This window comes from Marmota monax, unplaced genomic scaffold (genome assembly GCF_021218885.2).
Source record: "Marmota monax isolate L192 unplaced genomic scaffold, Marmota_monax_Labrador192_F-V1.1 WCK01_AAM20220418_F8-fsc00231, whole genome shotgun sequence".
NCBI classification, from domain to species: domain Eukaryota; kingdom Metazoa; phylum Chordata; class Mammalia; order Rodentia; family Sciuridae; genus Marmota; species Marmota monax.
In genome coordinates, this window is record NW_026693458.1 from 1,343,644 (window position 1) to 1,371,612 (window position 27,969).

The window sequence follows — 27,969 nt, forward strand, 5'->3', positions numbered from 1 at the left end:
TGTTCCAATGATCAATCTTGCCCCCCAACTTTCCCTCCCACCCCTCTGCCCTATCTAGAGTTCGTCTATTCCTCCCGCTCCCTACCCCACTATGAATGAGCCTCCTTATATCAGAGAGAACATTAGGCATTTGGCTTTTGGGGATTGGCTAACTTCACTTAGCATTATCTTCTCTAACTCCATCCATTTACCTGCAAATGCCATGATTTTATTCTCTTTTATTGCTGAGTAATATTCCATTGTGTATATACGCCATATTTTTTTTATCCATTAATCTACTGAAGGGTATCTAGATTTTAAGACATAAATTTGCAAATCTGTAACAAAACTGCTACTTTGGTGAAAACTGTAGAGGGAAGATCACAGTGTGATTAAAAATAATAAAGATTGGGCTGGAGATGTAGCTTAGTAGGAGAGTGCTTGCCCAGCGTGTGTGAGGCCCTGGGTTCAATCACCAGCACTCCAATAAATAAATACATACATAAAATAAAGTGAAATAATAAGAGTCAATTACCATTACAAAGAGAGGAACACAGGGCTCTAAGCTGGAAATCCAGTTCCATTTCCAGTCCAGGGCAAGTCATCATCTCTTGGACCCCTTGGATCCTGCTTTCTTATCTTTAGAGGATAGAGGCGACAACACAGATCTATGAAGTTGTTATGAGACTTGAGTGATAAAAATGAATGTGAAATGCTTTGCAAACCAAAAGTTCATAAAACATGAGCAACTATTATACCAGACAACTATGGACAGACAAAAAAAATTAAAGATCATTAAGTCCTTAAAAATAAAACACTGCAAGGATAATTATTCTAAAATTAAAATACAGTATAAAGTTTGAGTTGTTTTAATATTTTTTCTACAACATAACAAAAATAAAATAAATCATGATGTCAGGGCCATGATAAGAACACATATAAAAATAAAATGTTCAATGAGATTGGAAAAATCCATTTCTTGAAATTATTAAAATACTAAGATTAATGCTGAAGCTAAAATAATCAAAACAAACAGCTTAGAGCAGTTAATATTTTTTCTAAAAAGAAAAGACAGAACAAAAATGTTTAAATAATGGAAATGATTCCAGAAATCCCCGCAATTAACATCCCACAGTTAATGTTTGTGTTTTCCATCCACAGCTGTTATCCATTTTTGACTTTAAGTTTGCAAAAAACAAATCATTAATAAAAATCATAAACAACCAAAACTTCATTAAAAATTTCTGCTATAAACACATTTTATGGTAAATACAAAATATTATCCAGTTGAAATCCATTCAAGATTGAAAACAAATGAGTTATCACAACTTACTGTGTTTATTAAAGCCTTCAAGGCAACAAAGAATCTCAATGACCACAAATCTATATTTCCTCCCAACTATTGGTCATCATCTATTAGTCATCAATATTCATGAAACAAACATAATACCTTAAGAAAACCACTTACTGACAAAAGCTTAAAAAAAGAACAAACCCTTAATATTTGTTCCCCTTGAAGCTACTACACTATTTCTCTTTCATTCACAATTCCCTTTTGCTTATTAAAGAAGAAAGAAAGAAAGAAAAGACAGAGTCTTGCTATGCTGCCCAGACTGGAATTAAACTATTGGGCTCAAGTGATCGTTTTACCTTGGATTCCTGAGTAGATGGGACTACAAGTACATGGCACTCTGCCTGGTGTTCCCATCACTTTTTCAAATCATTCTTACTCAGTCTTCATTACCTTTCTATTCACATGGACCTTAACCTATTGCAACTGACCTAACCCTTCTAAATTTATTTTCCTCAAATTGTGTCATATAAATAATATTAATCCAGGATAGCTGATGTTCAAAGAATACTTTGACATATCCTACTAAATGCTTTACTTATATTTATTAATTTAATCTTCACAATAACCCTATAAAGCAGGTACCTTTAGTTATATCTGTTTTTTCAGGTGTGGGAACTGAGGAACAAAGATTTAAATAATTTGGGCAGATATTGGATTGATACCCAGCAGCCTTGATGCATATAATACACACACACGAACACACACACACACACACACTCTTTTCTCTCTGCCCTCTAACAATTTCATTTGCTTTTGTGTTTAGCCACTAGCAAAATCCAAAATTCACATCTCACATGCTGACCTCTTTCATGAGGAACAAACCTTGAAAAGCAAACCCAAATATTCAGTGCCATAAAAATCAACCTCTTAAACAATTTCCTTCAAACTCTCATGATCCCTTTCAACTTTGTCTTTCCTCCCAGTTATTCAGGTTCTAAACTTCTAAGGAGTCACTTATTCCTAACACTCTTGCAACAGCCAAGTAGGCACCAAATCCTTTCCTGCCTTCCGATAAACATAGACTCCTTTTATCCTCAGTCACTATATCACAATCTCAATTCCAGCTGGAATATCAAAATAGTTCCCTGGCCTCATCTTGCTTATCCAATTCTAACAAACTGCCATCTGGATTAATTATGTCATTCCCTTCATCAAAATCTTACAATAGTTTTTTATTGGTGACTGAATTAAGAACACATCATTACTTTAAGACTACCTTTTAAGACTATCATCTACATTCAAATAATGACATTTGAGGTTTTTATTTCACAGTTCTGCTCAGATTACTTCCTATTTCTCAAATACACTCTACATTTTCTGGCTCCTGTGTCTTCATTCATACCATCCTCTGCATCTGTCAACATTTTAACTTCAAATGTCTGTGTCAAAACTATTCATCTCAGCTCATCTTCTTGATTCTCACATAAACTGATGTAGACTGTTGTCTCATCTCCCAGGTGTTCCCAGTATTTTGACTGTGCTTCTCCTTTGTTGTCATGATATAACTTATTATAGCCATTTGTATGCTGGTTCTCTCTTTCACATTTTCCCAAGGATTTTAGACATGCTGGTTGCAAAGACTGTCTTGGTCATCTGTCTCCCTTTCCCTAATACTTGTACATTGCCATGGCTCCACATTTCTGAATGAAATCATTGAAATGAAATGTGTTCTCATCCTAAAATCGAAGCGTGTTTTTATCCTTCGCATCTTCTCCCACTCTAGCAGCTCCCATCCCCCCACCCCCGCAGCCCTGTCACAGTCCACACTTCCTATTTGAAGATGTGCTGCTTTTACTCCACATGATGTGGATGTAGGGCAACCAGCCTTTTTTTTCTCCCAATGCACTTTTACACGATCACTGAAGGCATCTTTTACATTCTCCATCACAGACTCTGGGGAGGTCTGGAACACATTCTCCCATCCAATTACCTCTGAACAGAGCTAACCAGGAAAAAATAGCTCTGTCAGTAAAATTTTAAAAATTGCTTTGAAATGAACCCATACACAGAAGAGGCTGCAAAGAGTCTGATGGAGAAACACAGGGACAATTCAGGCCAAGGAGTAAAAACACACACCACTTTTGCTGCTGCAGTAGCCAAAAGACGTGACATGAAGACTTGTAGTGTGACGGAGATTTTCTTTTCCCTGTTTACTGAGAAACATTTATAACAGGAGCAAAAGCAAAAGCAGGTAAAACAATATGATAATTAGCAATGATAATTATTTTATATTCCCATTCCTATTATTTTAAGTTATTGAGTAGAAATTCAGTACTGTATAATTTATTAAAGTGTACAAAATTTCTTTAGTACAGGTATGCAACCATCACTATAATCTATTTTACATTTTCATCACAAAAATAATCCACATATCCAAGTTCCTCCCACTTACTCCTTGGCAAGTCTACTTTTTCTATGGATTTCCCTACTCATACATTTTATATAAATGGAAACATAGCAAGGGGTCTTTTGTGAGTGGCTTTTTCTGCTTAGCCTAATATTTTCCAAGTTTATCCATGAGATAGCAAGTCAGTACTTCATTGCTTTTTATTACCAAGGACATACTATATTTATTTATTAATTCATTCATTGGTGGAGGGTTGGGTTATCTCTAGTTTTGGGCTATTACAAATAAAGTTACTATAAACACAACAAATTTCTGAGTGGACATATATTTTCATTTCTCTTGAGTATAAACCTAGGGATGGAACTCTGGGGCCAAATGGTAACTATGCTCTTTTTGAAGCTGTGCCATTTTACATTCCCATCAGAATTTATATGGATTCTAATTTCTCCACATTCTCGCCAATACTTCTTATTGTCCTTGTCCTTTTTTTTTGGGGGGGGGGGGCCTTTGGTGCTGATCATTTTTCTGATTACTGCCATCCTGGGTAGTATGAAATGGTACCTCACTATTGTTTGTTTTAATATACAGATTTAACTTTATTCATTGTTGTCATTTAAAGCTTGATTCACAAATCATTTTCACATTTCTATATTACAAGAATTAAGCAGTATAATTATACATTGCTTCATGGGTTCAAGTTCTGTATGTTAAGCCAAATAATGAATATTTTTTTCCATATGGAAACTATACAATATAATAAATGTCAAAGAAAGCACTTTTTCTTTACTTTCAGGATCTAAACATTCTGAATGTTCAAAAGTCTTTTGCTATATTATTTTATATTCAAATATCTATCTATATTGAGTCAAGTTACATGACCAAAACAACTTAGAAAAGTAATTAATTGTGTTGTACAAGATTTTCCACCTACCACTATCATGTTCAAAGGAATTCATGTTGCAATGCTGACAAAATCTGGGGCTACTCTGGAAAAACGTGCAGTTTACTCATTACCTTAACCCTGAGGCAAGTTCAACCAGGACAGTGCTAGCTTCCCAGCTAAAAGTAACCAATGAAATACAACACATCAACTGCAGTTGACGTGGTTTCAGGAAAACCACACTTGAGAATTATAATACATTATCTTCCTCATCTCACCCTCAGTCATTGAGTTTGTAGTCCACCATGCTGTTTACTTTGTGGACTGTGGTAGTAAATGAGTCAAGATGGACTTCCTCAGAAATGATAATGAACTGTGGTCCCAATTCTTCCCATTTTTCAGGTACAACCTGCCATGACCAGAGCAGCCAAACTAGCAGGTTCTGGTGAGGGGTGATGGGAGATTGGAAGAAATAAGACTCACGTACTCAGACTGCGAAATTAACAGCTGGGATTGTTTGGAGTGCTGCTCTCTGATGGAGAAGCAGGTCTAAAGAATTAAGCCAGCAATGTTTATTATATGTCTCATTAATCAGATTAAAGACTAGACAAGCATTATTCTTTGTATTCATGAAAGTTACAGAGTGAGCAATATTATGCAGCTTATTCCTCAGTTACATTCTACAGTTGCAATATGCAATGGTAGGAGCATTGTGCAGCTCTCAAGAAAGTCCATTGTTTAAAGCTACCTTTATGTGAGCAGGTTCAGGAGGTGCAGAGCTGGTGAAACATTGTAGTTGTTTTAATAAGAGAATTCCTTCATTCCCAGGAGGTGTGTGCCTGAGAGCAAGATTGAGGCTGATAAGACTCTAGCACAGAGCCTCCCCATGGAGGGCATTACCATAGCAACCAGGCATCCTGCACCTTTGCACAGAAACTTTCCAAGGCACCAAGCATGCCACAGCCATGCAGTCATCAGGGATCCCAATTTCAGACAATGCTTTCCCATTCACTGTCATGGCTCTCTATAACAACCAAATCTTTGTCTTTATAACTCAATAGATCAAATGAACCTGTCATCTTTTGCAGTCTTGTTGCACTCAATATCAAATTGCCACCCTTTGATGACTGAATTGAATACTTGTAGAGCTTTCACCACACTGCTACACTTTATGAGCTCAGGGTTGGTAGTTATCAGCAAGGTGAGTTCATACTTCTGCAGTCAAGTAAAGGTTTCAGAGGGATATATGCCACGCTGGCACAGAATAAGAACTCGGCCATGAACTCTGCACTGCTCTTGGCCCGTCATGATGCCCTGCTCCCAGGACAGCTGCTGGGCCATGGTGAGGCTGCAACCAAGGGGAGATTCCAGTAACCTGTGACAACCATCACCTGGTTTCAAAAGTCCTGTTTTTTTGTTTGTTTGTTTTTAGTTGTATTTGGATACAATATCTTTATTTTATTTATTTTTATGTGGTGCAGAGGATTGAACCCAGGGCCTTGCACATGCTAGGCAAGTGCTCTACTACTGAGCCACAACCCCAACCCCAGCCCCTCACTGTGGTTTTGATTTGTATTTTTCTGATGCTTTCCTTCAAGTGTTTGGCCATTTCCTTGTGGAGATGTCAATTTAGAGTCTACCTCCATCTTTAAATTAGTTTTATTTTTTAAATTATTGAGTTGCAGAAATTCTAGACACAATTCCCTTAGAAAATAAATGATTTGCAAAATTATCCCATTTGGTGACTTGTTTTTTCACTTTCTTGACAGTGTCCTTTGACATGCAAAAGCTTTCAATATTGGTGATGTCCAATTTATCTATTTTTTTCTTTTCTTGCTTTTATTCTTTGTGTCACATTAAGAAACAGTCACCTAATCAAAGCTCATGTATATTTATATCTAGGATTTCTTTTAAACATTCAATAGTTTCAGTTCTTTTGGTTAGGTCTTTGTTTCATTTGTAGGTAAATTTTGTATATGGTGTTACAAAGATATCCAGTTGTCCCAGTACCATTATTCAAAGCAGATCAAGATCAAGATCAAGATCAAGATACCAAACACATCTATTCACCTACAAGGTTCTTCCACACTCCTTCTCAGTCCATACCTAGCCCTAAAGGCACTAATTTCATAGTGTACACTGCCATCTATTAATTTTACCTGTTCTTGAACTTGAATTAAACAGACTCATACACATAAATATTCAGTTACTAATTTTTTTTGCTTGTTAAAAGAGAAAATTACAGGTGGGCCTGGAGGCCCATGCCTGTAATCTCAGTAACTTGGAAGGCTAAGGCAGGAGGATTGCAAGTTCAAGGCCAGCCTGGGCTTACTGACACTCTGTCTCAAAATTTAATAATAATTTTTAAATGAGTCTATGGATGTAGTTCAGTGGTAGAGCATCCCTGGGTTTAATCCCCAGTACTGTAAAAAAGAAAAAAGAAGAGATGCAAGGTGCAGTGGCCCTAAGCAACTTAGCAAAACCCTGATTTTAAATTTAAAAAAAAAAAAGAAGAAAGAAAGAAAGAAAAAGTGCTGGGAATATGGCTCAGTGGTAAAGCTTCTCTGTGTTTAATCCTTGGTACCAAAAAGGGAGAAAATTACAAACAAATCTAGTTTTGCAGATCTTAACTGGCTTTATCTGATTCTAAAGTAAGGTAGCAGTCTAGACACAAATCGGTTTAGAAGAGAATGGCTTAGAAGAATCTACCAACCAAAAGGCAGATCATATGCAGAGCCAGAAAAAACTTAAGCACAGAAAAGTACAAAAAATGGAAATGAGATAGAATAGCCAGTTTAGTTATAGCTTGCATCTGTCTTGTCTTAACATGATTTGAGGAGATGGTTGCTTATGATTGACTGAAACTCAGCTACTTGTTAGGAGAGTAGGTCACAGTCTGCTTACCTAAAATATTAGGTTACAGTTCATTAGGTGTGGATAAGCCTTTATTAAGCCAAACTAGAAAATGTACGGAAGCAGCTTGAGGCCAAACTTGTTAACACCCTCAATGTGATAGCTACGAGATGCATCTATGTTATCACATATATCAACAAATTCCTTTTTATTACTAAAGAACATTTCACAGTAGGGTGCAGTGGTGCATGCTTGCAATCCCAGCAACTTTAGAGGTTGAGATGGGAGGATTGTAGGTTTGAGGCCAGCCTCAGTAATTTAATAAGGCCCTAAGCATGTTAGTGAGACCCTGTCTCAAAATGAAAAATAAAAAACGGTTGGTGATGTGGCTTATTGATGAAGCTCCCCTAGGTTAAAAACCCAGTATCAAAACAAAACAAACAAAAATTATTCAACTGCATATATCCCAGTGTATTTTTTTCATTCTAATGTTGAAAGTCTCTTGAGCTGTTTTTAGTTTGGACCTATTATATATAAATAAGTTGCTATAAGCATGTTTATGCACAACTTTTTAAGGGCATATGCATTCATTTCCATGGGATACATACCTGAGAGTAGAACAGTTGAATCATAGGATAGGACCATTTACAGATGTGGTGGACACTATCAATAGTTTTCCACAATTGTACCAACTGATATTCTCACTAACAATGTTTAAGAGCTTCTTTTGTTCCACAACCTGATCCACAATTGATGCTGTTAGTCCTTTTTTATTTTATTTTATTTTTTTGTACCAGGAATTAAATCTAGGGGTGCTTAACCATTGAGCCACATTCCCAGCCCTTTTAATATTTTGAGATAGGATATTGCTAAGTTGCTTAGGGCCTTGCTAAGTTGCTGAGGCTGGCTTTGAACACATGACCCTCCTGTCTAGGCCTCCTGAGTCACTGGGTTTACAGGAGTGTCCCACCATGGCCAGCTGTTAGTCTTTTACAGCCTTTTTGGTGGGAAAGCAACACAATCACCTTGTGGTTTTAATTTGCATGTTTCTAATAACTAAGGACATTAAGCATCATTTCACATGCATACTGGCCAACTGGGTGGCTGCTTTTATAAAATTCCAAGTCTTTTACCCAATTTAGTGTTGTTTATTTTTTTTAACTGATTTAAAGTGTTAGTTATACATTCCTAATATGAGTCTTTGATTACTATACACACTGTATCTCTCCTCAGGCTGTGACTTTTTTTTTTAATATTTATTTTTTAGTTTTTAGGTGGAAACAATTTCTTTATTTTATTTTTATGTGGTGTTGTGGATCAAACCAGCGTCCCCTGCATGCCAGACGAGTGCGCCATTGCTTGAGCCATATCCCCAGCCCAGGCTGTGACTTTTTTTTAACTCTGAAAAATTGGTGTTTTTTTTTTTTTGATTAACAAAAGTTCTTATTTTTAATGATGTCCAATTTATCAAGTTTTGACTTCATGATTGGTGTTTTTAACTTCTTCCTTAAGAAATCTTTGCTTATCCCAAGTATATGAAGCTACTTGCCCCTATTTTCTCCTGGAAGCATGTTTTATTATCTTTCATATTGAAGGTTGATGACCCATCTTGAATTGATTTTTGTGTTTGGTATAAGATATGCATAAAAATTCACTTTTCTCCCTTAGCAAAATCCATTTGTTCCATATCATTTATTGGAAAGATATCTTTAACTCACTGAATTTCAGTGGTGTCTTTATCATAAGTGATTTCATATATCTAATTTATTTCTGGGCTCTATGTCTATTTCTAAAGTCTGAATTTTTGTTCCATGTGCTTGAAATTCAGTAATATAAGTCCTCCAATTTTGTTGGTCTTACTCAGAATTGTGGTAGGGCGCTCGCCTGGCATGCGCAGGGCGCTGGGTTCAATCCTCAGCACTACATAAAAATAAAACAAAGATGTTGTGACCACCGAAAACTAAAAAATAAATATTAAAAAATCTCTCTCTCTCTCTCTTTAAAAAAAATATTGTGAATCATATCGGTCATTTTCCAAACCAACTAGAATTCTTGGAAAAATTCTTGATCATAATGTATCCATTTTATGTATACTAGATTTTAATATATAATGTTTTATTTACTATTCATATATTTATTGGCCTATAAATTTTGTGATGTCATCATCAGATTATGGCATAGAGGCTATTTGGCCTAATAAAAAGAATATCTTCCTCCACTTTTTAAACATAATAAATTATCACACAAACATACTGACTATAATTACTTAATACCATCAAACCCAGTAATTGTTCAACTTTCCAACTTTTCCACAATTTTTTAAACAGGTTTGTTTGAGGCAGTATCCACATAAGGCCTACACAGATGCCCTAAATTGATAAGAAGTCTTTTAAACTATAAATTTCCCCTTCGTCTCTTTCTTACAATTTATTTGATCGAGAAATTACGCAGTTATCCAACGGTATCTTCCTTAGTTTAGATTTTGCTGATTGTATAGTGGTAATATCCTTTAACATAATGATGTCTTCTACATTCCCAATAAGTCAGTAGTTGAATCAATATTGACATTTAAAAATTTTTTTATTTGTTCTCTTTACATATACATGACAGTAGAGTATATTTTGACACATTTATATAAACATGAAATATATCTTATTCTATTTAGGATCCCAATCTTGTGGTTGAACATGATGTGGAGATTCATTGTGGTTTATTCATATGTGTACATAGAAAACTTATGTTAGATTCATACCACTGTCTTTCCTATTCCGATCTCATTTCCCTTCCTTTTATTCCCCTTTGTCTAATCCAAAGTACTTCTATTCTTCCGCCTTCCCTCCTTGTGTGAGAGCATTTGCATATCAGAGAGAACATTCAACCTTTGGTTTTCTGGGATTAGCACTAGGCTACTATAAATATTGATGTGGCTGTGTCACTGAAGTATGCTGATTTTAAGTCCTTTGGATATATACTGAGGAATGGTATAACTGAATCAAATGGTGCTTCCATTCCTAGATTTTTGAGGAATCTCCATACTGCTTTCCAGAGTAGTTGCACCAATCTGCAGTCCCACCAGCAATGTATGAGTGTGTCCTTTCCCCACATCCTCACCAACATTTATTGTTACTTGTATTATTGATAATTGCCATTCTCACTGGAATGAGATAAAATGGAGTGAGATTAATGGTCTATCAGAAGTACAGGTGGCAAAGATTTTCTCCTATTCTGTAGATTCTCTTCATGCTCTGATTTCCTTTGCTGTGAAGAAGCTTTTTAGTTTGATACAATGCCATTTATTGATTCTTAATTTTAGTTCTTGCCAATCATTTTCCCCCTCCGTCACCTGCAGACCCTGCCTTTTGTGGACTCTGGATTTCAGCCTCAAACTCAGTCACTCTAACTCTGGCCCTTTTGACTTCCTGGCAGGGCATGACCCTCCCAGTTGGTACTGGGAGCCACTAAACTCAAAGGGAAAAGGGGATCTATGTGGATTTCCACCACTCGTATTCCCTGGTGTAAAATGCTCTCTGCCTCTGAGTTTCCCCTGGCTTCTTGGGCATTCTCTATGACATGCTGTGTGGATTTGTCAGACCTGATTTTCAGACTGGCTTGGGCTTGCCAGGACCCCCGCAGCCACAGCCACGGCCCCAGCGGGAGTGGGCTTCAAGATGGCTCTTTCCTTAGCTCTCCTCGGGCAGCTGGGAAAGACAGGACATCTCTACCACATGAGAGTACTATGCAGAACACCTCTGAATCCATCTGGCAGTGTCCTTAATCTCTGATTTTTCCATAACAAGACATGCCACAGGCCTCCCAAAAATGCGGGTTTGCTTTATGCGGGTTTGCTTTATATGGCTTTGATTGCAAAGGGACTGCTGTGAAGGCAGGCAGGGGTGTAATTTTTACCTTATTCTATTATATCCAACCTCCTGAGTCCCCTATCTGTTTTGACTGTCCAGTATTAATTCCCAGTAAAGCTCCCCCCATCCCCCGACTCCCATGGCCCCCTTTTTTTCCCCCCTAACCGCTTTACTGAGAAGCTGTCTACCCTCTTTCTTGGTTTCACACCATGAAGCAGCCTGGAAAGCAACCTTCTCTACTCTACCATCTTCCAGATCTAATACTGACATTTTAAATTATTATTATTTTTGGTACTGGTAACTGAACCCAGGGGCATTTTACTGATAAGCTACATCCCCAGCCAGTTTTATTTTTTAGACAAGGTCTCACTAAGTTGCTGAGGGCCTCACTAAATTGCTAAGGCTGGCTTCAAACTTGTGGTCCTCCTGCTTTGGCCTCCATAGTCACTGGGATTACAAGTGGGCAACACGGGGCCTGGCTCAATTTTGACTTAAAAAGAATTAAAAAAAAATTTTTTTTTTTTAGTTGTCAATGGACCTTTATTTAATTTATTTACTTATATGTTGTGCTGAGGATTGAACCCAGGGCCTCACACAAGCCAGGCTCTACCACTGAGCCACAACCCCAGCCCCCTTAAAAAGAAATTTTAATAAAGTTGTAAAAGTTTTATAAGCATACAGCTTGATAATTGTTTACAACTAAGCACAGCATGTAACTAGTATCCAGGTTAAGATAAGAACACCCCTAGCACCTAAGACTTCTGTCTGGTCACTAGCACATCAAAGGGCCACCACTGTTTTGACTACTAGCATGATTTACTTTTCTTGATGTACTTGTATATCGATGTGATCACACTTACGCTGTAAATATTTGTTCCAATCACTGACAGGAGCAAAGCAAGAACATTGCTGTCCAGACACTGAGCTCTACTATTCTCATCTGGGGTTCTGACTTACAATCAACCAAGGCAAGGGGACAAGGAATTTCTTACACAGGAAATGTAACTCAAAAAGTTCTTCATCATCAATACTGCTTGATGGGCTGTGCCTGTGGACTGCTGCATCTACCAGTGGGGGTGCTTTCAAACTCAGGAAGCTTCTGCATGCAGGTCTAATGAGAGTAGGCTCCCCATTAACCCTCCCAGTGGACACTTCAAGCACTTGCTACAGGTTCTGCGAGTCATTTGAGATACTGATGAACCAGAGCAAAATGTTGTAACTCTTAATTTGTTTGTACTAGGAAAGAAGATGATACTCTCATTTTCTATAGGAGTCAGAGGCAATGACATAAAGTTATCAGTCCTCAAACCGCACTTAGTGAATTACACAACTATAAAAGTTCTCCAAAAGCCACTAAAACATTTCTTAATGTAGTAGGAGCTGAGTTAGCTTATTCAACTTGGTTTTAAAACTAAATTTAAAATTATTCAAAAATGAACATATTAACTTCTCTTCCATATGATCTAAAAGGATTAGTGACCCATAACTTAAGCTCTGAGAAATGGTAATATCTGAAAACCCATCTTCCCACTTCATAGCATCAAAAGCCCCATTTTTTCCCCTTGCCCAAGGCCCACCACAGCTGTTCACTTACTCCAGACACACTGCAAAAAATTGCCAACAATATAAAAATTTCTCTCATCTCACAAATTTCTCCTTAATCAATTTATTTAACAACTATTAGCTTGAATAAATATAATAGAAATTCTATTTCCTAGATCTATATATATATATATCCTCTGCTCCCACCCATATTTCCCATCAATTTACTACTATGAATAAGTCAAAGAGTTCCTTTCATCTAAAGGGTACTTGTAGCAATATTATATAATTCCACAGAAAATATGAAGACTAATCCATTGAGACTGAGTCTAATAATATTAAACTCAATCTCTATGTCTTCATATGGAGATTAATCCATTAATACCAAAACTAATAAATCTCAAGGGAGACTCCAAGTACTTTAACATGGAATTGAAGAAGACGATTAGACATGAAAAGGCATCCCCTAAAATGATAGGAAGCCAAAGAAAAGGTGGGACAAAAAGCCAAAGGTGCAATACAATTTTAGATATGGAGTAGCCACATTTATATCTGTCTCCTAAGATGAAAAACAACTCCACAGATAGAAAAGTGATCTCAGGGGGCTGGGGTTGTGCCTCAGTGGTAGCACACTTGCCTGGCACTGGGTTTGATTCTCAGCACCACACATAAATAAATGAATAAAATAAAGGTCCATCAATAACTAGAAAATACATATTAAAAAAAATAAAAAAAGAAAGGTGACCACAGACCACTGATAAGTGACAAGCTATAGGGACCAGACCACCTGGGCTTGTTGGCTACTCTGACTCTATAGCTACAGGGGTCCAACCAGCTTTGTCCATTTAGAAACCGCAGAATAATTTATCTCTTATTTCCAACATATTTGTTAAAAGATACATTTCAAAGTGCCCTCCTCCCTGGCTCCCCCACTAAAAAAATTAGCCCATTAAATTTACAGGTCGAATTACTTAATTTTTACCATGGGAGGGCAGTCTTATTCTAATATACTTTAGAAGTCTGAAATAAAAACAACAAAGTCAGATATATTTTAAAATAATCTTAAAACACTAATCATATTTTAAAAATTCGGACAATGACAAATAACTACAAGCAAAAACTCTAACACATGGCTGGACTGCTAAAAAATACTTGGGAAAATGAAGGGATGAAATATTTGAAAACTGAGACAAAAAATTATGCTTCGTATATTTATAAAGTATCTAAGTCACTTCACAATAGTAGGAAATCTTAATAATAATGATGATGATGATAAGAAGAAGAGGAGCACCCAGTATTTACTAAGTCCATACTATGTGCCAATAACAAAATAAGCACTGCTGAAATACCCGCACTTGATCAGTAGAAATGGACACACCAACCCTCCAGATTATATGGACATGCAAAGGACTCACAATAGGGACAGGGTATAGCTCAGTGTATATGTATACTTTGTATATATTTGTTAAATTACCCACGCTGACCTCTCCAGGTATAAAGATGCTAGAACCTAAAATTTTAAAAAGAATCCCTGGTAATTCTGATCCTGATGGCTCTCTTACTATACTTTAGGAAGCACTGATTGAGAGGACTCCTAAACTTCTGACTTACCTAAAAAAGGTGGGGCTGGGATGGGGAGGCACCATTTATAGAAAAAGTGAATAATGAAGGAAAGAAAACTTGTGAGGTGTCTCAGTTTTACTTTTGTCCTCTTGGCTTGCTCCCTTACAATATGAAGACCTAAATATTTAAACTTTCTAAAATAGTGTCTGCCTCCTACTTTTTAAATATATAAATTATATTTTAGAGTAGTTTTAGGTTCACAGCAAAACTGAGCAACAGGTATAGAGACTTTCCAGACCCCTTTCTGTATTGAATACTTCCTGCTAGTGCTATCCAAAGCTCCAGGCCCATCTTGTTCTTTCCCTCAGTCCTCCTGGAATCAGCCATTTTCCAAAGGAGTAGCCCTGGTTCCTTTTATTGGAGAATGGTATTAGAAAGCAAGATCTGGGGCTTGGGATGTGGCTTAGTGGTAGACTGCTTGCCTAACATACTGACAAAGAAAAAAGCCAAGATCTAGTTACTAGGTGTGCTCATTGCTCTTGGGCTCTCTTTTATTCTAGACCCTTTCAGCTTCAGCAAGGAGATACACATGTGTCTACTAAGTCATGTAAGTACATGTATCTATAAATATCTCAATACGTAACCATCTCTGTGTATATTTAGCTAAATATGAGTTATATTACTGCATCCAACTCTAATCCACCATGATGTGGATCATTCTTACCTCCTGCCCTTGCTTATCTGTTACCTCCCACTTCAACAGTGAGAAGCCTGGCTCCTACCATCTTCCTTATAATAAATAACTTAAACACTCCATTCCAGTTCACAAGTGCCCAGTATATGGGTATATCCACAAACTCCTCCGTCTCATCTGTTTTTATCCCTCTCCTTGCTTTATTCTCCTTGATTGCACTCTACACCACTTGATAAAAGCTTATTTTCTGATTTCCTCCTTTATGATATCACTGCTAAGTCCCCAGCATCTAAAACTGCCTTACACATAGTAGGGGTTCAATTAAAAAAAAAGAGCTGAATAAATGAATAAAAACATGTTATGCCTATTATATTAGTTAAGCAGGTCTCACTTTCCTAGCTGAATATGTTATTCACTTTGAGATACTATATGTACTTCAATCAAATTACAATTAAAACATATAATTTAGACTATTCACCAATTCAGCTGACTTCCCAATTATCACAATTAAAACCAATGAACTAAATCACTGGTCACCAAGTATCATTCACAGCTCCTACTTTCCTGGAAGGTCTGACTCTAACCATCATCTCCCTCTATTTCCAACCACTGCCAATTTAGATCTTCTAAACACTGCCAACCTAGTTTAAAATTTTAGACAGTTTTGATTCTATGTACTCTAGCTATGTATTCATTAAATATTTTTCCACATTTGCTGGGATCATGAACAACATAATCACTACTATAAGTTCAAATCATCTAGTTAATGAAGAATTATATAAAAATAAAGTGGTTAATTTTAAGTTAATCTTCCAAAGAACTGTGGAAACATTAAAACTTTTTAAAAAACTACACAGATCTGCTCTCTTTTCCTTGTGTGGAAGCCTGAGGTTTAAGAACAAAGATACTAATAGGAAACATATGGAAAAGATCAGTAACAAAATGGAATCTTGGCCCAAATGTTTTGCCACGTTTTACATACCAATGTCTCAAATAATAGGCTAGATTTTTACAATATTGAAACGCTGTATATGTTTCTTAAATCTGAAACGTAACAAAATAAATCTGTGAGTTCTATGTAAAATCTTAATAAAAAACATGGTTTTAGGAACCAAAAATGAACTCCAAGGTTTACTTTACCTTATTTGCTCAAGCTTGAAAGAATCCTCCCTCCCCAAAAGAACACAGGTCCCACTGCCAAGAGATACAAGTTAACTCTGTTTCAATATGAAAACATTAGCAGAAAAACTTAGCATCTAAGCAAGCTCCTTAGCTGTTACTCTTTAGGAGGGAGTGCTCAGTGAAATGGGGATATTTTCTAAATCTGCAAAATAAAGGCAATAGTTCTCAGGCCACAGAATCTTTTCATTTCACCTTATTCAATACCAGAAGAAATCAGACATACCCTCAAAGTGCAAGGCAAAGACTACCACAATAAAGGATTCATTTTTATTTTAAAGGTCATTAGGCATTCTAATGAGTATATTCAGAAGCAAGATGAGAGAAGGGATAACTAATAGAAAAGAAGGTATGAATTTTTGTATGGAAAAGTTATATCTTTAATTTGTGAAACCAATGAAAATCTACTGCATTTAAAAAATATATTTGAGCCAGTCACATGGCTCACACCTATAATCCCAGTGATTTAGGAGGCTGAGGCAGGAGGAATGTAAGTTCAAAGCCCAGTTCAGCAATTTAATGAGACCTAAACAACCTAGTGAGAACCTGGTTTTTTTTTTTTTTTTTTTTTTTTGTTGTTATTGTTTTAATTTAAAAAGGCTCAGTGCTTAAGCACCTCTGGGTTTAATCTCTCATACCAAAAACAAAACAAAAGAATAAATTTGATATGAAATATTTTTATTCTGATTCCTTCAACAAAGGGAAGCATTGATGTGAGCATGAGATGTTGGACAACCCAGGGACTAAAGACAATTCTGAGTTCCACCTTAAATTTCTGAGATACTGGCCTCCTTGTCACAGCGGACCTTAATTTGAAGAATTCTCTGGCATGAAAATGAAAATAAAAACAGTAATCAGTAAATGCTGTTTCATTTAGTTCTGTTTTCCTTTCATATTAGAGGAAATTCTTGCCACACCTCAAACCAAAATTAAGGGGAAAAGAAAGAAGTAAGCCACATAAATCTGACCAAGAACACAAACATCTTAATTTGAATCCTCAAAGTTTTGTGTAATGAAAAGAAATACATAATTTTAATTCAACCCAAGTGTTTTCCAACCAGATTGTATTTGCTTAAATTGCTACAGTAATTCAAGGGACAACCCTGTCTGGACACAGAGTTACTGTGGATTTTTAAAGAGACTCAGTTAAAGAATTTAGGAATTTCTGATTCATTTAAAGGATTTGCAAATTCATCAACCCTTGAAAACTAAAGCAAATTTAACAGGTATGATGATAAAATAATTTTCAATTTTTAAAGAACGTATTCCTACTGTTGAAATTAAAAAGTACTTTAGATTTGTTTAATGTTAAATAGACTGGAGCTACCATAAAAGCACAATTTTGGGAAGCAAAATCTGGTAATAGGTCAAAATTTAAATTTTGATTAAGCAAATTCAGAGAAACAAATAAGTAGAGTGAGTTTAAATTTCTAATATAAGATTACCCAACAATTTTGTTTAGACTTTTTTAAACTTTAAGAAAGAAAAGATTATCAGGTCATCTTTCTCTCTCTCTCTTTCTCTCTCTCTCTCTCTCTCTCTCTCTCTCTCTCTCTCTCTCTCTCTCTTTATTTTTTCCTCTTTCAAATTTAAATGACAAAAATATCTAATGTTTTTGATCCATGAATAGCGCTAGTGAGTCTAGCCGTAGTGATGATGGATAATTACACTCAAGATTTTCTCAAAATTTTTCTATTAATCAAATTCCCAACATAAAATGTTTTGTTTTCATTTACCCTTTTCTGAAAGGGAAGGCACAAATGCCTTATTCAATCTATTGAAGGATCTACTACAGTTACTTGAGTTCATGGTAATTAATAATTAAATGCATCATGGCTAAAAATAATTGAATTTTAAAATTTTAAATAGCAAAAGAATTTCAGAAATTTAAAATTGTTTTGGACAAAACTTGAATATTGTTTCTTACAATGCTAGCTTCTATAGCATGCAAATGAATCCTTAAAATAATAAAATGCCATGACTCTTTTAAATTTTCCAGAGCTAAGTAAATACACCTCATTTTTATAAAGAATTTGAATCAGATTCTTGATGAAGGCATGAGTGCTTTTCTCCACATAAGAGAAATTTATGATATAGAAGCTTTTATTGTAATATATGATATGAAAACTCACATTAATGGATAATGTTAAAAAAACTGATATATATATATATATATATATATATAAATTTGTTTTGTTTTCTTTTAAGTTTTCCTTTTATTATTTTTCTACTGGACAGTGTAATAAGAGAGGGAGTATTGTTAAGACAAGATATTCATAGAAAAGACAATAGCCAAGTTCTTAATGTTCATCTGAAGAAATCACAATTGTGAAATAAATGCCTAGGGATAATCAACATTAGTAAAAAGAAGCATTGCTAACAAGATGAAATCTATAACTTATTAATTCAATCATCCATTCAAAAAACTTTGATCATTTATAATCATAATTGATTTTGTTAAAAATTAGAGCTTGCAGGGTGAGGGGTGTAGCCCAGTAGTAGAGCACTTGCCTAGGATGTGTGAGGCTCTGGGTTCAATCTCCAGTTCAACAACAATAAAAATTAGGGCCGGGAAATGAGATGACTGATGTGTGTTCTAATGTTTTGCTGTGAGTTTTCCTATAAGGAACAAGGCATAGACTATAGAATATGAAAGTGAAAGTAGCAAAAATATTCTTAGCAAATGGTTGAGATTAGTTGGATAAATGAAATAAGATCATTACAACAGGAAAAATTATCACAGGGAACAAGGAAAAGGAATCAGAGCTGATGAGTGTATGGATAGAAAGAGGCTAATTTCAGACAGGAAACTACACTTGGTTAAAAGAGGGCAGGACAAGGTGGCACTAGAGGTTACAAATACAGAGGGAATGTTTAAAATGAGTTCGGGTTTAGAAGAGAAATTGCTTTTCAGGGAAGTATTTCTTCTTAGGTGCCCGCAAAGAATAAAAGTTGACAGCATGAAGAATTTCCTTTATTTTCGGAGAGGTCCCAGTAATGAGGTTTCGATTTTAGTCAAAGGTATATAATTAAGTGTAGGGTCAAAGATATCATTCACATATCCTTTTTCCCCCCCAATTTTTCATAATTGTTAAACAACAGATTCTCAAATGTAAGTTTGTAAGTTTGCTAAATTATAATATCTAAAGTTATTAACACAAAGATAAAATTCAGGCTAAATGTCAGTGAGCAATATTCTTTTAACATTTCCAGGTGTGGTGCTGCATGCCAGTAATCTCAGCAGCTTGGGAGGCTGAGGTGGGAGGATTGCAGGTTCAAAGCCAGCCTCAGAAATTTAGTGAGGCTATAAGCAACTTAGTGAGACACTGCCTCTAAATAAAAAATAAAAGTGGCTGGGGATGTGGCCAGCCTTGGGTTCAATCCCTGGTTTAAAAAAAAAAAAAAAAAAAAAAATCCTGTGTGAAAGTTGGCTGCAGACAGACTCCTGTGTGGCCTGGTCCAATGGTATGGCCATCTCTACGTCTCAGCTTCCACCTTCATCTTCTGGGAAGGTAGCAGTTTTATAGACCCAATTTTAGTGGCTTTAGTGGCACTAAAACTCATATGCTATAGTATAATGAGTGATAATAAAAACCCTATAGAATTTCCTATAAAATATAATCCACAATAAGATGTATAGGATTTTCTATACCAGTTTCTCCAATCTCCCAAAGTCTAGGTTAAATGATATCTAAAAGAGACTTCCCCACTGCCCTCAAGCAGGGTCAAGCTCCTGGGCCACACAGCATTGTCTGTGACTGCTACAAACTACACAACCCTCTGCGTTAGGTTAAGGTTAATTTTGTGGTGTGTTTCTCTTCCATTAAAACATTTCTCTTTATAGAAGGGACTATGGCTTCATGTCCTCTTCATTTCTGTGTTCCTCACCAATTTAGCACAGTGCTTTACATTTAGAAATAATTCAAGACATATGTAAACTAAAGGAACTCAATCAAACTAACCACTAATATTTGTATATTATTACTCAACACATCCCATACAATAGCTAGCAGAATAACTACAGCAGGTAAAAAAAGTTCCATGAAGCAGATGCATGGAAGCTTCCAGCCTGGCACAGAGAGCTGGCTTGCTCTGAACACTGCCCTGTGGGATGAAACCTGTCCGACACTCCAGCTCCTCTGGAGACTCTCTCCTACTTCACCCAATGACACTAGAGAATGAAGAACTACAGCCCAAATTCATTAATTCACTAAATTAAGCATTCATTTCTAGAGGGAAAATTCTTTTTTTAATGTATATTTTTTTAGTTGTAGATGTACCTTTATTTTGTTTATTTATTTTTATGTGGTCCTGAGGATAGAACCCAGTGCCCCACGTGCAAAGTAAGCGCTCTACTGCTGAGCCACAGTCCCAGTCCTAGAGTGAAAATCCTTTACATCAGAATGTATTCTATTCAGATTCTGGCTATAGTAGTCTTATTCTGCTCCTTTAGCAGTTAACCACCATTTCTCAAACAACTCATACTTTGTTCCTTCTATGCTGTTACTCAGCTCTTCCAACTGGAAATAATCATCCTCACCTCATTCTATGAGAACCCTAACATTCCTTCAAGGATGCAGAATGAACAACAAATGTAATGTATCTAGATCTGCAAAAAGAAACTTCAAGTATTTACAAAATCACATACTGGTAAAGGGATGACCATTGCATCTAGCTTCCACTTAAGAGAGAAAATATATGACCCTTGACTTTGAGTTTGGCTTATTTCACTTAACATAATATTCTCAAGTTTCATCTATTTTCCTGCAAATAAAATAATTTTAATCTTCTTTATGACTGAATAAAACTCCACTGTGTATATGTAATACATTTTCTTTATCCATTCATCTGTTGATGGACATCTAGGCTGGTTCCATAGTTTGGCTATTGTGAATTGTGCTGCTGTTAACATGGGTATGCATGTATCACTACAGTAGGATGATTTTAATTCTTCAGGATAAATACCAGAGTGATATCTTCATGATATTGGGAGTGAAGGATGAAATGCAATGAAAAGACAGTAGGATTAATATATTTTACATTTCACTGAAACTGGAGAATTATTGCATTTGGAATTACCATATGAAGATAGTGGTCAGTGTGAGATGTGCAAAATTGAGAGTATGAGGGGGTTACTATTCTGATAATGACAAACCTAGGATGTGGGTACATGGGAAGAATGGAGGACAAGGTCATGGAAGGAAAAAGGATCAAGGGCCTCTGACTCTACTTGAGTAAGTGCTTCAAATCCTAAACACATACAATATTTACATTGTATGCATTTTTAAAATTTCGGACAAGAAACTCAAGATTTTCTCAAATGGTATTCTGTGAAGAGAAAATGATTCAAGTAGCATCTTCTCAATTATACTGATAAAGGACAGTACCGTTCTAGATGAAGAGGAGATAAGTAATTTCATTACAAACATTTGTTCTCTCATGAAACCCTAGATGAGAAGGGTAGCAAAAAAAAAAAAAAAAAAAAAGTCTCAGGAAAAGGAAAAAAAAAAAAGAGGTAAAATCTTTAAGTTTTTCCTAAACAATATATTCATTCTACCTGTGTATAGCAGTTTTCAATTTGCAAAGTACTTTTAAATGTGTATCTCTTATGATACCAACAACTACCAGGTGAGATAAGCAGGCTAAGTATAATTTCAAGTACAATTTTGTAACTTTCAGTTTATTTATTTGAGACAGTCTCACTGTGTTACCCAAGTTGGTCTCGAATTCCTAGGCTCAAGTAAGCCTCCCTAGTCTCCCAAGTAGCTGGCACCATGAGACACATATGTTCAGTAACAAGACTGAAATGGAAATTTTCAGTCTTAAGATATAATACTCTTCTCTGTAAGTTTCAGCGATACAAGTGTTAATTGTGTAAGATATCTTTCCCCTTACAATCCTGCTCCACATAATGTCCTTCTGCTGCACTGCACTGCACTCTCTGCTTCCCTGATTCTCCACTAGACTTTAAACTCCTGGGAGACAGGGAAAGTAGTGTTTTGAATATTTGTATATCTAGAAATTAACTAAAAATATTAGTGGCAATAAGGAAATTAGGAAGAAAACATAAAGACTAATTTACTAGAAACTAAACTTGGCAGGATATAGATATTATATTTGAAGTTGTTACTCAAACAGAGAAATTAGACTCTGGAAACTGTTTCATGAAGACAATTTGAAGGTGCAAAATAGACTTAGAAAGCATCAAGAGGAAACAAATTAGGTTTTTCTAAGTATCACATGTTATCACATAAAAGGGCACATTTCGTATTCTTTCAAAGGGGATTAAAGGGTACCAGTAATAGAAGTTGTGGGGTGAGGATTTTAGCTTTACACTAGGAATCTAATTAGCAAAAGCACTCTAACAGAAACATAGGTCTCTCTTCTCATAGGGAGTAACCATCACTAAAGGATGGAATGGCTGGTAAAAACACCCAACATTTACAGTGGAGGGAGCACCTGACTGTAGTTGAGTCATGTCAGGTAGCTAATACTAGGGGAGTAAGCAAGATAACTGAGGTTCTCATGAAAGAGAATGGTTTCTTAGTAAAAAGCACACAACACTAGACCTTTGATTCTGGTTCAGTGCAAGGTGATTTTTTGTTTTTTAAATTCTGCTTCAATGGTATATAATCATTACTTTTGGTTTCAGTATTGCCCATTCTTCTGGATATTCTCTTATCTACAACATAATATATTGTATATAATTGTCAATTTAAATGAGAATTATTCTGAGTTTCATTCATTTTTTTCCCACAATATATTTCCTTTTCTCCTTGCAATAGGAAAAAAAAAAAAAAAAAGAACATGGGCTTTTTAAGTCTAGTATATGTCCTATTCTTCTTTTTTGGAGACAAAGTATCCTGCCAATATGAAACTTATCAATGGGATGAAGATTATGACCAAGAACCAAATGAGGATTATGAACCAGAAATCCAATTTCGTCAACATGTAGAATATGGAGTTCCTTTTTATCAGCATAGTTTAGGTTGTGCCAGTGAATGCTTCTGTCCAACTAACTTTCCAACATCGATGTACTGTGACAATCGCAAACTCAAGACTATCCCAAATATTCCAATGCATATCCAGCAACTCTACCTTCAGTTCAATGAAATTGAGGCTGTGACTGCAAATTCATTCATCAATGCAACTCATCTTAAAGAAATTAACCTCAGCCACAACAAAATTAAATCTCAAAAGATTGAGTATGGTGTGTTTGCAAAATTTTCAAATCTACTACAACTTCACCTAGAGCATAACAATTTAGAAGAATTTCCATTTCCTCTTCCTAAATCTCTGGAAAGACTCCTCCTTGGTTACAATGAAATCTCCACATTACACACAAGTGCCATGGATGGGCTGGTAAACTTGACTATGCTCGATCTCTGTTATAATCACCTTCATGACTCCGTGTTAAAAGAAAAAAACCTTGCCAAGATGGAAAAATTAATGCAGCTCAACCTATGTCATAACAGATTAGAATCAATGCCTCCTGGATTACCTTCCTCACTTATGTATCTATCTTTAGAAAATAATTCAATTTCTTCTATACCAGACAAATACTTTGATGAACTTCCAAAACTTCACGCTCTAAGAATGTCACACAACAAACTGCAAGACATCCCATATAACATCTTTAATCTTTCCAACCTTATAGAGCTCAACGTCGGACACAACAAATTGAAGCAAGCATTTTACATTCCAAGAAATTTGGAACACCTATACCTAGAAAATAATGAAATAGAAAGTATGTAAAATTTTATATATTTTAATGAACAAGAAATGTATTTTGCCTCTTTAAGGAATAAATTGTCAATAATCTATGCTTCATAAATTATGAGAAAGTGCTGCTTTGAAATTGGCTAAGGAAAAGGTAGAAATTGACCCCAGAAAAAGGTTTTCCATTAAGTGTATGTCTTTCCTATTAAAATTTTATTATCTTGAATATTAGGAAATTGTACTAATAGAGTATATAAAGAAATATAAATATAAGTCCCCTGAGTAGTGGGACTATGAATGATTTTTATTTTATTTGTTTCTATTAAGAATTTATTAAGTAATCAGAAAAGTCAGTAAATTTATATTAACTTTGGAAACGAAATTCATTTATACTTTCATTTTCCTTAGCATCAAATAATAATTGAACCTAAAACCACTTATAAATATTTTAATAAAACTATTCCATGTAACATAAAACCCTACATAGAATTATGAATATAAACTAGTTTTAATTTTTAATTCGTATTTTTCAGATATCAATGTGACAATGATGTGTCCTTCTATTGACCCACTACATCTTCACCATTTAACATACCTTCGTGTGGACCAAAATAAGCTGAAAGAACCCATAAATTCACATATCTTCTCCTGCTTCCCTCATATACATAGTATTTATTATGGTGAACAAAGAAGCACAAATGGTCAAACAATACAACTGAAGACCCAAGTTTTTGGGAGATTTCAAGATGATGACGAAGATGATGGGGATGATCATGATAACACTCCTGAAGGCCAAGAAACAGAAGGGACAGAAGAACACTTCAACCCTCACTACTATGAAACTCAAGAATGGCAAGAAATTATATAGGTATATGTTTATGACTTCATAAAATTTATAACTAACTGAACACATAATTGTGCAAAATAATATATCTAGAATTATGTATTAGTATAAAACCAGACTTGCATTTAACAATCAACTGCATCATTGCATAGCATTAGAACTTACTCAAATGACATAGATCTTTAGAAATATCAATTAGAAATAGTGAGAATAAAAAACTAAACTTCAATGGCTTCTTATACTTTTTTCAAACTTTTAAACATCATCAAGCTGGAAAAAAAGTGAACATGTCGATTCTCTTAACAGTAATTTCCACAGAATGATTAAGAAAATAGCATTAGCCAGGAGACCAGAGTCAAGTCCATTCCATCACTCTGAGGACATCTGATAACAGTTGGGCACATCAGTGTAAAAAGCAAGCATTCATTTAAGTAATACACTGTCTTCTTCCACTCTTTCTTCAGACTTCAAGCTTGTAGTTGTTACTCATTCATTACGGTACCCTAGGATTACTATTAGGAGCACAGAATATGTTTTATTTTTAAGAGGCCATCTTACTAAGAATCCAAAGCACACAGATTTATGAAATCACATGTTCACACTTTTCTCTTAAAGCATCAAACAGGTAACTAAAAACCACCAGATTATTTCAGAGCAATTTGTCTTTTAGGAAAATTTAGCAATAGTTGAAAATCTTTATTGTGTTCCATTTTCTCTCTCTCTCTCTTTTTTAGTTATATAAAGATTTGCTGATAAATAACTGCTTTGTTCACAAAGTTAAATTAATGTTGCCAAAATAAGTCATTTTATATAATAAAAAGCCCTTCTGTTTTCCTAACACATTACAGTGCATACTTACTTTGTGCTAAAGTGTTTATTGACATGGTGCTAAAGGTGAATATAGATCCTTTATAATTCTAGAATAGACAAGTTTTAACATCTTCTCTAAAATCTTAAAAATCACTCATATTCTTTAATCTATCATTTTGAAGTATTTTAAGTGTACCTTATAACAAAGATTCTAACTGCTGTGATCAAGTCTCTTGATTTACCAGGCAAACATTTCATAGATTTCCTCAGGTAAGAAATGCAGCATTAAAAGAGAATAAAATTATGGCATTTGCAGGTAAGTGGATGGTATTGGAGAATATCATGCTAAGCGGAGTAAGCCAATCCCCAAAAACCAAAGGCCGAATATTCCTCTGATAAGTAGATGCTGACCCATAATGGGGGAAGGGGGAGATGCAAAAAATGGAGTGAGATGAACATCATTACCCTAGGTACATGTATGACTGCACATGTGGTGCAATGTTATATGGTGTACAACCAGAGAAATGAAAAGTTGTGTTGCAATTGTGTACAATGAATCAAAATGCACTCTGCTGTCATACATATCTAATTAGAATAAATAAATTAAAAAATTAAAGAATCAAAAAAAGAGAAATGCATACCAATCCAAGACTAACATATTATATGAGGAATCCCAAATACATAATAACAATTTGGACAATATGCAATAATCAGACAGGTAAAACTATATTTCAGAAGTATCCACGCTTCTGAGTCTTTTGTATTTCTGGAGATGTCAATACAAAATGAAGCCACTAAGTGTTCTTTATATATTTCAAAAGGCTGGTAGCATTACCAGGAATTCTGCGAACACTTACCTGCTCACAGAAAATCCTTAACAATTCAGATTGAACATGAACAAAACTCCATTCATTTACTCATCAAGCCATTTGGTGTACAGGGCTTAGGAATGAGAGATCAAGAAACAGTACAACGTGTAACTGTGGTGTAAGATGCAGGTGTGAGTTAAGAGTAAAATGCTAGTAATTTGGGGAATGTAAAAGTCCACCTCTCTTTTTTTTTTTTTTTTTGTAGTTGTAGATGGATACAATGCCTTTATTTTGTTTATTTTTATGTGGTGCTGAGGATCAAATCCAGTGCCTCACCCATACTAGGTAAGCACCCTGCTGCCAAGCTACAGCCCCAGCCCCACCTCTCTTTCTTGAAAAATTTAAAAACAGTGTCATAAATTCAAACATTTATTATGAATTAATAGGTGGAAAACACCATGAGTATTTAATAGGGACAAAAAAAGATAAGACTATTTCTAACCTAGAGCAATTTAAAATTAATAAGGATCCATCAGGGGCTGGGGATGTGGCTTAAGCGGTAGCGCGCTCGCCTGGCATGCGTGTGGCCCGGGTTCGATCCTCAGCACCACATACAAACAAAGATGTTGTGTCCGCCAATAACTAAAAGAAATAAATATTAAAAAAAAAATTAAAAAAAAAAAGAAAAAAAAATAAGGATCCATCAGATAAATGCATTTCAAAATCACAGTGAGATACCACTTCATGCTCATTAGGATGGCTGGAATCAAAAACCAAATAAGAGTTGTTAGAAAGGAGACAGAGAAATTGGTGCCCTTGCACACTTCTGAGAAGAGCGTCAAATGGTGCAGCTGCTTCAGAAAGCAATCTGGCAGTTGTTCAAAAGCTAACGTTATACATAAGTCAGTAATTCCACTTCCATTTATGAATCCAAGAAAATTGAACACAATGTTCATGCAAAAATGTGTACATGAATGTCCATAGCAGCATTGTCCATAAGAGTCAAAAAGGAAACCACCCAAGTGCTTATGAACAGATAAGCAAAATGTGGTTTATCTATATAGTGGAATGTTATTCAGTCATAAGAAGGAATGAAGCACTAACACATGCTACAACTTGAATAAGCCTTTATAAACATTATGCATGGTAAAAGTCAGCTATAGAACACATACCGAATGATTTCATTTGTAAATAATGTGCAGAACATGGAAATTTATAGAGACAAAATTTATTGGCTATCTAAGGCAGCAGGGTAGGGAAACAGGGAAAAAATGGGGAGTGACTCCTAATGGATTACAGGGTTTCTTTTAGGGGTGATGAAAAAAAACCTAAAAATGATTATGCTGATGGCTATACAAAAGCCTGAAAATACTAAGCTCTACTGAATCATATACTTTTAAAGGGTGAATTGTATTGAATGTGAATTAGCTCAGGAAAGCAGATATTTTGGCTGAGCACACTGGTACATGTCTGTAATCCCATTAGCTCAGGAGGCTGAGGCAGGAGGATTGCAAGTTCAAAGCCAGCCTTAGCAAC

At 35.4% G+C, this 27,969-nt stretch overlaps 2 protein-coding genes across 2 annotated transcripts in view; one reads left to right on the top strand and one right to left on the bottom strand.

The window, feature by feature from the left end:
- The window catches only part of Cenpp (centromere protein P), a 235,634-nt gene that overhangs the window by 132,837 nt on the left and 74,828 nt on the right, over window positions 1-27,969 (bottom strand). The gene's annotated exons all lie outside the window — the stretch shown is intronic.
- Window positions 23,023-25,043, top strand: Omd (osteomodulin). The gene is made up of 2 exons (XM_046457743.2): window positions 23,023-23,998; window positions 24,504-25,043. Exons 1-2 carry the CDS (start codon window positions 23,059-23,061, stop codon window positions 24,836-24,838), a joined length of 1,275 nt encoding a protein of 424 aa, XP_046313699.1. The 5' UTR covers window positions 23,023-23,058; the 3' UTR covers window positions 24,839-25,043.